Source organism: Sesamum indicum, unplaced genomic scaffold (genome assembly GCF_000512975.1).
Source record: "Sesamum indicum cultivar Zhongzhi No. 13 unplaced genomic scaffold, S_indicum_v1.0 scaffold00120, whole genome shotgun sequence".
In the NCBI taxonomy this organism is placed as follows: Eukaryota; Viridiplantae; Streptophyta; class Magnoliopsida; order Lamiales; family Pedaliaceae; genus Sesamum; species Sesamum indicum.
The window spans coordinates 57,111-69,331 of NW_011628049.1; the positions used below are offsets into that span (position 1 = coordinate 57,111).

General features: G+C 37.1%; 2 protein-coding genes across 3 annotated transcripts; one reads left to right on the forward strand and one right to left on the reverse strand.

The window, feature by feature from the left end:
* LOC105179002 lies at positions 1 to 4,419 on the forward strand. 2 transcript variants are annotated; one of them, XM_011102585.2, is made up of 14 exons: positions 1 to 395; positions 669 to 707; positions 815 to 868; positions 1,051 to 1,114; positions 1,469 to 1,527; positions 2,108 to 2,232; positions 2,313 to 2,375; positions 2,696 to 2,754; positions 2,979 to 3,058; positions 3,208 to 3,246; positions 3,410 to 3,472; positions 3,575 to 3,622; positions 3,712 to 3,840; positions 3,948 to 4,419. In XM_011102585.2, exons 1-14 carry the CDS (start codon positions 150 to 152, stop codon positions 3,993 to 3,995), a joined length of 1,116 nt encoding a protein of 371 aa, XP_011100887.1. In that variant the 5' UTR covers positions 1 to 149; the 3' UTR covers positions 3,996 to 4,419. The 2 variants fall into 2 exon arrangements, with proteins under 2 accessions (XP_011100887.1, XP_011100888.1); XM_011102586.2 differs by lacking the exon at positions 3,948 to 4,419 and having other exon boundaries at positions 3,554 to 3,622; positions 3,712 to 3,780.
* A 783-nt stretch (positions 4,420 to 5,202) lies between these two features.
* On the reverse strand, positions 5,203 to 11,381 carry LOC105179003 (protein CPR-5). The gene is made up of 5 exons (XM_011102587.2): positions 10,970 to 11,381; positions 7,396 to 7,452; positions 7,069 to 7,104; positions 6,057 to 6,932; positions 5,203 to 5,875 (listed from the first exon to the last, which is right to left on the reverse strand). The coding sequence occupies exons 1-5, from the start codon at positions 11,330 to 11,332 to the stop codon at positions 5,345 to 5,347; spliced, it is 1,863 nt and encodes a 620-aa protein (XP_011100889.1). The 5' UTR covers positions 11,333 to 11,381; the 3' UTR covers positions 5,203 to 5,344.
* Positions 11,382 to 12,221: the final 840 nt, after the last annotated feature.

A 12,221-nucleotide genomic window follows, 5' to 3' on the forward strand; every position in this document is an offset into this window, starting at 1 on the left:
TCCAATTTCAATCTGCCTGTTTCCGCCATCGGATTTCGCCTCTCGAATTCAAATTTGGGGTTCTCACCAAACCCTAGCTTTCTCTCTCTAAACCCGGACTTCCGAGCACATCTTCTCTCTCTAGAAGTGCAGTGTGGGCATACAGAGCGATGAGGAAGGGCACTAAGCGTAAGGCAACTCACAAGGGCGAGTCTCCAAGCAAGCCTGCTGAGGATCAGAAAAATGGGCGGAGCGAATCCCCCAGCAAGCCGGATAAAGAGAACCACTTGGAGGAGAAGAGCCGGAATGGTGAGCCGGAGCGGAGCAAGAAAACAGCTGCACAGGGCAGGCCGAAGAGAGCCAAGGTCTCGAAGCCGGAAGCCGAGCCTGAGTACTTCCCGGAGAAGCGCAATTTGGTAAATTGTTGTTATTTTTAGCATAAGATTGCATGGTACTACGCAAGTTGCTTAGTACATTCTTGTTTATTGAATTCTTCAACAGTTGTTTATTGTTGGTTTCAAATTATTTATCTATTTATTTGTTGCTGTGAGATATCTTGCTTTCTCAACACTGAGGGAGAAATGTAAACTCTGCATCTGGAGGTTTGATGAATAGTGTGTCTTTTTGAAAATGGTTGAACGGAAGGACCTCTGGCAATATAGTTAATTTTTGCAATATATGTTGAACAGGAGGACCTCTGGCAGCAGGTTTTTCCAGTGGGCACAGAGGTAAGTATACGATTAAATCCTAGGAATTTGAGCATCTATGTGGTTTTTTCTTGCTGCTCTAATGATGGTGAGATCGATTCTCCTTTTTCTGTAATTTTGGCTCCCAGTGGGATCAGTTGGACATGGTATATCAATACAAGTGGAACTTTTCTAATTTGGAAGTGAGTTGCCCAAATCTTGCTACCCTCTTACTTTTCAACCAGTAAAATGTTTTGTTCCATTGGTTCTTCTTTAGTTTGTAGTCTGGTTATTCACCAATTGACCAATCACAGAGAGCATATTTAATTAGACAAGTGAAGAAGTCAAGGATTATAAGGTTAATGTTGCTTGTTGATCATGCCAGGATGCATTTGAAGAAGGTGGAGAATTATATAATAAGAAGGTCTACCTCTTTGGCTGTACAGAGCGTAAGTAACCCTTTGAACATGGTGTCTCCAATGTTTTTAAATATCACATGTAATTATTTATTTTGCATTTCAAGCTTATGATGTGTATCAAATGCCTAAACTGCTTTACCATAACCAGAGGGGTTTGCTGGAGTTTACATTTTGTCACTATGGATATAGTTGTCCTTTTCCTGCTGTTTAATACTCCATGACAGTTTCTTGGTGTGCCTGAACATAGTTATTGCTTGGATACTAGTTAACTTCCTCAGCAGTATTTTAAGGTTCAGGGATTTGACATCTCCCCGACTGATAATTGCTTCATGCTGTGTTTGTGAAATTTTCTTGGTCGCCTTCTTATCCCTGTTTATTCTGCAGCTCAATTGGTCTCCTTTCAAGGTCAAGGAAAAGTTACAATGATACCTGTTGTGGTTGCTGTAAGCCCTGAAACTTTCTATATGATAAAGACAGTTCACGACTCTGTGGCATTTTGATTTTTTATCTTTTATTGCTTAGCATTGCAGACTTTTGGATTTTTTCTCATGCCGCAGCCTGCATTGAAATTGTATATGTCTCAGCGTGGCTTCATTCATATTCTTGAAAATGTTTTATTATGATCGAGTATTGACCATTAAAATATGTTGTATCCAATCTTCATCTTATATTGTCTTGTTTCAAATTCAGGGGTATATCCTCTTTTATTTTATAATGACCAATTCCGAAATGTCTTTTCCTCCAGTAACTGTCCTGCTGTAACTTGCATTACTGTGATGATTATTCCCATGCATTGCTGTGCTTGAAGTTTCTGGAATTTCTAATGTATTTGTGTGAAAATCTCAACAGTGCTATTCGCTTATGATGTTAGTAGTATGATGTGTTGGCCCTCAGAATTGGAAGTTATTCGTAGAGTATCTCTACATTAAGAAAATTATGGTGCTAGCTATTTCTTAACCCCTTCTTACATGTTCTTCAATTATTGTGGAATTTATTGCTCTTTCATGCATATGTGTTGAACAGGTAGTATCACCTTTTCCTCCTTCTGACAAGATTGGGATTAAATCAGTTCAGAGGGAGACTGAAGAAATCGTTCCCATGAAGCAGATGAAAATGGACTGGGTCCCTTATATCCCACTTGAAAACAGGTCTTAGTTTTCCTGTATTTGTCTCATGCTGCTTTCCTCCATCAAATTGTTGAAAGTTCTTCAATTGTATTTCCCCACAGGGAAGCCCAAGTTGAAAGACTTAAGAACTCCCAAATTTTCATTTTGAGCTGTAACCAGAGGAGGTAATCTCTCTCAGATTCCACTTCTCCCCCTGTTCCGCTTAATCAAGATAATTGTAAATTAGTTTTAACCTAGCTTTGCTGTGTTTTATCTTATTCTTTGATACTTGATCACCTTGTGGTATTGCAACCGTTAAGGGTAATTGGCTGTACTGTTTAAGACCATTTTGTTATCATTGCTTTATTCATCTTATCCTGTCTTATTTACATATTCATTGTTGTTGATAAGTGATGTAGTTTGTGAAGTTGAAGGGAACACGAGGTTGGAGGACAGAGTGCCTTATTGAACTTCTAATATTTATTTGCCAGAGTGCTTATTGCAGGGCTGGTCTCAAACATTTGAAGTTAGAACGTGTCAAGAAGTTTGAATATTGCTTACCTTGTGAGTGAACTTGCTATCACTTCATCTTAATTTCATGTGCACAACGATTATGTTTCTCCCCTGTCTTTAGTATGCTGTCTGCTGCAATTTAGACACCCATAAATTCTTAGTGGCTTTAATAAGCACTGAATTGATGAAAGCTTCTTAACTGTTTATCAACCGTCTTTATGGTCCTTCTGGTTGCACTGACTAGAACTTGTCATGTCATCGGCATCTTTTGGCAGACTTCTACCATCCCTTCCAGGAAGATGAACTCGAGCAGAGCACAGTGGTGCAACTTTTATTTCCTATTGATCCCAAGCCGGTAAGATTGTATCTGTGATATGATCACATTCATAACAGTTACAGAACTGTTGAGAGATTGTGCACTGAATTAACAACAAATGCTGGATCACTTTAGGAAGCTATTTGAATCAATGCAGCAAGCTAACCTAATCTCAACTTTGTGTCCAGGTTTTCTGTGAGTTTGATTGGGAGCTTGATGAGCTAGAGGTATGCATCAAATTATGTTTGCATATTAGTTGTTTTTTGTGTATCAACAAACTGATACATATATCTATTGCATGTTTTGTATTGTTAGGAACTTAGGATGTATAACTTCGTTAAGCATCTTAACTATAGGAAACTTTTGGCTGTGGTATGAAAATTTATTCAGGAGTTTACTGATAAGCTTATTGAGGAAGAGGAGTTGCCTGCAGATCAGAATGATGCCTTCAAGGTACATCTTCATGATAATTTGCATGTAGCTCATGTTACCACGTTCCTAATATCCCATTTTTCCTATACTCTGGTGTTTCAGTTATATGTTTTATTCCTTTAGGATTTTGTGAAGGAGAAAGTTCGGGAAGCTAAAAAAGCTAACCGCGAGGTATTTTTTTCAATAAGACAGGACCATGGAACTTCTTGTCAATCTTTGTTGCCTCATGTATGTTGAAATGTTGCCCTCCTTTTGCATAGGCAAGGGAAGCACGTAAAAAGGCACTGGCAGAAATGAGTGCGGAAACAAAGGCTGCGTTTGAGAATATGAGATTCTATAAATTTTATCCCGTATCTACACCTGATACACCCGATGTATCCAGCGTCAAGGTGAATATTCTCATAATTTAATTATTTGCTTCTCCGCATGATTACCATTAATTTTTATTTATTAGATTACGGTGATACGACCTTTTCTTGCTTTTCTTGCATTACAGTCGCCCTTCATCAACAGATACTATGGGAAGGCTCACAACGTTATATGAGTGGAATGCCAAGGACAAGTCATCTAAGAGAGGAAGCAACTTATAACAGCATTGCGTGTCCTTGGCAATGAAATTTAGCAGACAAATTTATGGAACTGCACGGTGCCATGTGGATTCAGTAAGGACTGGTTTACAGTTTTCATTGTTGGAAGTGTAAACTTTAGAGGTCAAGACCAGAGAAACAAGATTGAACAACCAAAAGCCGGAATCATTTAGCGCACCTGTTTTGTATTAATGGGGAACATCAATTTTGGAGACAGTTAGTTGAATACAGAAGCTGTGAGTTCCTTAGACTATTTATCCAGTCTAATAGTTACTCCCACTCAATTTTTGACAGGGTTCACTACAATGTAATATTTGAAATATAGGCCTTTCGCACTTTGCTGAGGTGTACCATTATTTAATAAATTGAAGTTTCATTGCACGTCGATGTTATAGTGTTGCATGATAAGCCCTGCTTTCTTTCTGCTTCGCAGCAAGAGCAGTGAAAAGGTTTACCTGATACTGTAGCTTCTCGGTGCCCTTATGATTCCTCATGCCTGGACTGGAGGTGCAGTTTTTTGGCTCCAGTTGTGCGGATATGTTTCATTTTGACTATTTAAGTATAACAAACCAAGTTCGGCTCATTCACACCTATATGCCTGAAAGTGAGGTGTTCCCAGTATGATGTGAAGGTTTTCCTTAGGTGGCTTGGAGCTCCGGCTACTGGACTAAGTGGCTTGCTTACTTCCGAATTAGTTTCAAAAATCAACAGCGCTTCAAATTGTAAACATATATTGTTGTATGATACCACTGCCATCAAGACTGATGTTTAACTATGTTGCTTAACTCTGACTGTTAGAAGCCGGTCAAGTGATTCTACAGTTAATCTCTGTAGACTCAAATTGGTTTGATAAGTCCGATGTCACAAGTTCGGATCCCTTGCACACATTTGTCGGGAGTATTTGCCTGTTGGGTGAATAGTTTGATACTTAACCTGGGGCTGCCACCAACTTTTATAAAGTAAACTCTGTCGTTGCTAGGCTGGAGAAACAGTGCTTTGATTGTTTAAGCATCTAACACGTTCACAGTTCAAAGAATAGAAACAGTAGATGAACTTATGGAAAGAGTAACAGGCTTATAACATTGTCACAGGCAACATTAGGAATGATGCAACCCTTCACGAACATGCCTATTCCCATTTGTAACTTAAGGAGAAGTACCAGAATGAAAGGAATAAAAGACTAAGCACCTAGAAACCCCCCAGATCTACACTCTGGATTACATAAACAATGACTGATATGGTACAATGATGTGAGGATAAGAATACAATTAAACTAATCTACAACATTCTGCTACTCTTTGATCAGTTAATCATCTATGTATTCCATGAAATCCGTAGCCCGTGATGAGAAATGGTTAAACCATTCCAACGGGCTCGCAAAAGGCATAAAACCGCATAATAACGGGAGAACTAGCAGGGTAGCATAGAACATCAACCTTCTCATCCAGTACGGAAAGATAGGATTGCCTTCCACCTTTTCTGCAACGATGATAGGTCCATTGAGGATAAAATACAGAATCGAATGGAAGGTATTGGAGAAGAAATGGAGCAAGCATAAAGCCTCCCAATAAATTAACCAATGGTTTCCACTGCCACCCAACATGTCGACACAGAATTTTCCTGCGTAGCCACATACCACTCCTAACAGCAACAGTATGACAGTAACAGGCATCGTCTGATTTGAAGTGGCTGACCGCTGAATGAGTAAAACAGCGATTGCTCCGATCATTAGAGCGCCAAACAACATGCGACTGAAAACTTGAACTTGGCATCTTAACAACTGCAGGCCTGAGTTGAATGTTGCCATTGATTTCGGCATCCACCAAGACTTGGATTCCTGAAAACAAATGAGTAAATGAACCTCTCTAAGTGATAGAACCACGCAGAAAACTGACAACACATGGAGTAATATCGCACTGATAGAACATACAATTATCAACAGAAAGTTAAGTTTGCCCCATGCACATGCAATAAACAATTACGATCAGATACACTGTTAGAATAGGGATAACCCTTACTGTGAACGGTGAGCAAACTTCAGTAGCCTCAACAATCCTTCGGTGAGAATAAATATAAGTTCCATAAGCAAGGGAAACCAACATCATGATCAAACCAGCAACCAGAAAGTCCAAGCATTTCCTAAGTAACTCCACTTGTCTTGTATCTTGTAACTGAGTATTGAATTTTTCAGCTTTGAAGGATGCCTTAGAGAAACCCATTGATAATTTCCACCTCTCCAGGAGATTTGAATCAGAATTTAACGCCAATTGTCTTTCCTTAAGCTGCAACTTTTTCATGATAAGACCAATCTCAAATGTCTTTAGGTCATTGGAACGAGTTTGCTCCATGACAGATTTCTCTATGGTGCTTAGCATAGTTTGGTTGACCCCGGAATTAAAGGAGCTGGTGCTTGCAGAAACACAAGCCAGCCGCTGCTCTGGCTGTATATCATGCAGCATAAGCTGCCGATTCATCAAATCCATCGTCGGGTTCTCCTCCATTTGCTCACTAGTGCAACGTTGCCTGTCAGTATTACTTCTACAGGAAAGTGATTCCAAGCCATCTGTACCACCAGAAGGGAGTGCAGAATCTTCAATTCTATCAAGAGACGTAGAAGCACTATCTTGAAATGCAGCTGTTTGGTGTTGTTCTTTGCTGTTTTTATGATGAAGTGATTCTAATCCATCGGTAGCACCAGAAGTACATGCAGAATCTTTGAGTTTGTCAGGAGACAAGAAGTTCCTTCTTGTTGAGCTAGAACTCCCTGTAAATCCAGGTCCTTGGAGTTCTTCTCCATTTTGAGATGAATCACTAATTAATCTCAATGTCATCAATGTACTCCGAAAAGATTTCTCAAAGTTCGTCAAAAAATTATCAAATTTATCACCAAAAACCTGTTTAACAAGCAAAGAGAGTGGGGGAGAAGAAAAAAGAAAAGACATAGCCTTAATTATACTGCTCAAATTGTTAGGTATGAAAGGAAAGATTAAGATGACCGCAAGAGCAGCACAAGGTTAAGATAAGGCTTACATTTCCTAGAGATTCTCTTACGGCCAAAATGCAGATCTGCAAGTTTTTAATTTCCAAACACAGAAAAGATAAGGACAACTAAGATATGGAATAATTATCAAAAAGTACAATAGTTTTCTACCAATCCAATGAATATAATGAATTGTTTCTCCATCTCAGCTTAATAGGTGTTAGTTTGATAAAGAAACATCTGACTTATCAGAAGTTTGTACAAATCACTGAGACAGTTAATTGCCGAGATGAAAGATTCTTTTAGACAGAAATAAATTCATAGTTTAAGCAAGTATATGTCATTTACTATGCATCAAAGGAGGTCACAGAAAGTACCCCAGACAGATGATCAACAGACATCTTCTCCCCGGCTGCATTTTTTCTCTCCAAAACCTAAAGATAGAACGCAACAAATACTACATTAAATGACTGAAATGTTTAATAGTAATTGAAAGATATAGAGAAATATAGCAAAGAAGCCATTCGAATGCTTAAACAATTACAGACAACAAGATTTATGAGAAAAGAATAATTTGGGAAATAACATATGTTCGTGAAGTCGGGGCTAGACCCTGCCACCAAAATGCATTCAGGCTTTACCCATGCAATAACTTAGATGGTAAGGAAGTGACCAGATTGCATTGAAGGTTAAATATTTATCATGCCCTATCTATAATGCATTCTCTTCTCAATACTCTGATTTCCCAAAACAAATTTGCTTTTTGAACAAGTAAAAAATACATCATGATTTGCTTTAAATCGTGATTAAATCCACTTCTGAAAAACTAAATATGCCCCCAACATAGTGAAAGTAGAACATGATTAACCCCAAACAATTGCTGAATAGCAGATTGACAACATGATTACTCAATGCACGACAATGCCATGTACAACACTACAATAGCAGTATTCATGTTAAGCTATTAATAAAATGCAAGTCGCTGATGTGAACGACGATACGAATGAACATATATTTCCTAACGTTAAAAGAATTTCCAGTCTTCACAGTTTTAAGGTGCTTGATATGGTGGTAAGTAATGTACGGGCAGTAAAGCATTGTTAATATGACTGAATGAGAAGCAGAAGTGTGGCTAAAAGCCTAAAACTAAAGTACACTGTACAACAAAAGAAAGAAGAAGATAAACCCACACGTCGAAACTAGAGGACCACAAACTCCACTCAGCTTTATTACACAACCATTGTGACCTCAAAGTATCTTCCTAACTTTAGATGCAGAAAATTAGGAATAAGCTTTCTAACATAAACCCTCCTATGTACTTATCAAGTAAAAGACTAGAGTATGACTACAAGATATGCATTTTAACTCCAATATGATATTATCTTACCACAAAGGAGGTTGGGATGCCGCCAGAATGTAAATAATGATTCTAAAATTTTACTTCATTTGCACTAGCCAAAATCTGTATAAACTTGAATGAAACATAGGATTGCAACTCTCAAATATTTTTCCATAAGGAAAAAGAAGGCATCTAACTAAGAAGTAATGGGCAACTAGAACTGCATAGAGTAAAATTAAATCTAGCATCCAATTATCATTACTTATGAGCATCATCCACAGATTAATACTATTGTACACTGCCTCGACCAAAGAAAGCACTCTGGAAAAGCCTGGATCAAAAACAAATTTACTTATACATGTCTGAACAACTAAGTCATTTTCAATGGATAGACAACAAAAGACACTGTAGCACTCACCAAAACCAACATTTCCTCAACTATGAACACAGATGAATGTAAAAATAAAAACAGATAAACTAGTTGGTCAGACTTTCTCCTTGAGTTTTTTAGCACAAAATCACAAAACTCCACATCGATATGAAGAAGCATCATTGCTCAATTCATCAAAGCTATCAACAAAGTACTAAATACTTCCGTCAGAGGAACTCTTCCACAAACAAAGGAAATAACTGATCATTTGTCTGTTTTCCCAGTTTGATAAACGAACACCTCCTCTTGCTTCATTTTGGATCCATTTTCTCATTTTTCTACCGTCATAATTTTGGTTACAGTGTTTGTCTTAGTATCCTTGATACACACTTAAATTATGCAAATTCGTATTGTAACTATCCTCTTTCCTAGTGATGGCAATCCGTTTGTCGTTTCCCTCCGTGACTCCATATTTAACCCTTTTCTCCAACTTCCCAAACAAAACACCCTTTTTTAATTCTCTCTTTTAAATTAAACAAAAATTTAATCCATCTATCCCAGATTTATTGTCAAATTTCTTTCCATTTCCCAAAATAGAAATTGTCCCACAAAGCTACGCTCACTTTATGTAATGATATGATATCACTAACTCCCAATAATTACAAGATTGCAAAGATGTCTAAAAATTCACCTCTTTCCCAATGATGGCCACCTTTTTGTTGCTCCTCTTTTTCTCTCCTTCATTACCAACCCTTCTCCGCAACTTATGAAACACAAACACTCTTCCTCAACTCCCCGTTCTATAAGTTCAATGAGATTATAACCCATCTATGTCCTATTTTTTTTGTTGGAACATTAGTCTCCATAAATAGAAAACTTTCCCAAAGTTACTCTCACTTTAAGTAATGATGCGATACCACTAACTCTCAACTATAACAATATTGTAAAGATATCTAACATCTCAACTTCTTCACCGCTTCCCTAAATGCCTTATCCACTCAGACTCAATCCATATCATTGGCTGAGGAGTAATAAACTATTACGGCATAAGATAAGTAATACATTTTACATCAATCCCATAACCATCATCAGATATATTATTAAACATACAACAAACATAAAATGGAGCCACTTGAAATGACACATGGCATCATTTGATTGGAAATCAGACCAAACACATTTTGTCCTTCCCTAACTTCTGAATCAACTAATCCGAGAACATTTTCATTTTCAAATAAATGAGTATCTTCTACACATTTTCCAATACATTTCCTAAAACAAAACCAACTGAGGCCAGACATTTCACATAATACTGGTGAAATCACAATGCCATTAAGTAGTCCCTACCTGTAAATGAGTTTGCTTCCAACATGTAAAGGTTCAACAATAACAGCATGACTTTTATCCCAGTGAAAGCCTCAATATAGGTAACAGTATCAACCCAGAAATAATTAACTCTTGATAAGATGGTCTCCACCCTTAAGCAAACATCAGCTTCGCACAACAAACTCCTCATAGTGGAAACGCATTCTATCCAGAAACCCTTTTGCATTAACACCAATAAGCATTTATAATGACAACTATCCAATTATTCACTGTCAAAAAGATCTTTCCCATACATATGGTATACTAAAAATAAAAGCTTTCCCAAAAAACTGAAAATGTATAAACAGAACATGAACTTCCAATGGATAAAATCATACAAAACCATTTTTCTGATAAAAGGATGTGGGTTGTTCTCACTAAAGCTCGAATCTTTTTTCCATAAACCGAGAAATGCATAGGAGAAAATACATAGGTCAATACCCCACTTCTCAACGTTGTAATCAGTAAAAATCATTCCACTACTTAGTTATAAATGCCATTAAAGCCCAAACTTCTTCCATAGAATCATGAATGCATGTAAACCACAATCTGAACCTCCCCAATTTATGCTCGGGAAAAGCACTAACATCAGGAATTGTATCAATAAAAGCAAGATTTCACCCTTAAAGTTTAAAACTTTTACCATAAAACCGGGAGTGCACTAGAAAATAATGCCTACAAGAAAATTTCTCAATCATTTTATTCAGAAGTCACCTTCGTCCAAGTAACACACAAATTTTTTCCTCTAAAGAAGAGGTATTTCTACACTAATCAAGAATGCATATACAAGAAAACAAAGAAAGATTAATCTCAAATGACAGAATCCTCAGCTTCAACAGGAATACATAAACAAGATCAAGATGTTGCAATTAAAAACCTGAGCAACAACTGCGGCAATTGACATTCCCAGAGGAAGGCCGAGGGCGTCAACTTCGCTCGGGCCGACTCTTCTCCGCGAGGTCGTCAAAGACCCGACCCGAACTCTAGTAGGGTTTCTCAAAACCTTGATACCCTTTTGCAAGGAGGAGGTCGCACAGCAACAATTACTGGAAGACGCTGAGGATGCAGAGTCGGAACCTAATGTTTGTTTCTTCTTTTTATTCTTTCTTTTAGCAATGGTGGTTGCAGATTTTGGGTCGTCAATTGTACGGAATCTTGAAAGGTCAGGAGGGATTTCCGCCGGCGGAACGACGGTGGCGGTGCCGTTCGGAACTGTGGGGCGGTGGTGGTGGGCATCCATGGCGAAACTTTGGGAGGGGGTCTCTGGTTTGAAAACGGGGTTTAAAAATAAATACGTGACAAATATTTACCCGACTTTTCAATTATTTTGGTATTTCCTTTATGACCCCTATACTTTGGCCAAATATGGAAAAAGCCCTATCTTAGTTGGGATTTGAATTTTGAACGCCAAACAAATACTCTTTTGAGCAATTATAAATTCTTCATTTATCAAACCCAATTTTCTATTCAAATATATTTGAAATTTAATATGAGAATTTATGAACTATAATATTTTGGCTCATTTGATTCATATAATGAACAATTTTAAAATGTTTTTTTTCCCTCTCATCAACCCTTTTATTGATTAAATTTTGTTGAGAATAATTCAATTATTAAAAAATTTATGCAAATTTCCATCTAATTTTGAGCTCAAGACTTTCAAACCTTTCTTCCAAAATATTCTAAATAACGTCTAGTTTTTTGAAACATCATATTGACTATAGCATTATATGACGCAATTGGTAAGGATTAAATAATTTTTTGTCCTATATTTTTTGTGTTTTGATACTTTTTAACCTTTTATTTTTTAGTGTAGCAAATAGGTTCATAATTTTTTAATTTTTGACGATTTTAGTTTTTCAATCACCAATTTTGTGAAAGTTGTAGGAAAAAAATCATGTGCCCTATGTGTCTTTTTTTTTAATTTAAGCTTTTGCTTTCATTGGTCAATTTAGAGGACCAAAATCACAAAAAATTAAAAAATTTACATAACCTATATTGCTATCCAAATAAGATAAAGAACTAAAATGTTAAAATACAAGTTAAAAAATTTACTTCTGTGCTGGCAGAAATTGTTCAATAGAAGCAAAAGCTGTAAATTAAAAAAAGCACGTGAGAGGCATATGTTT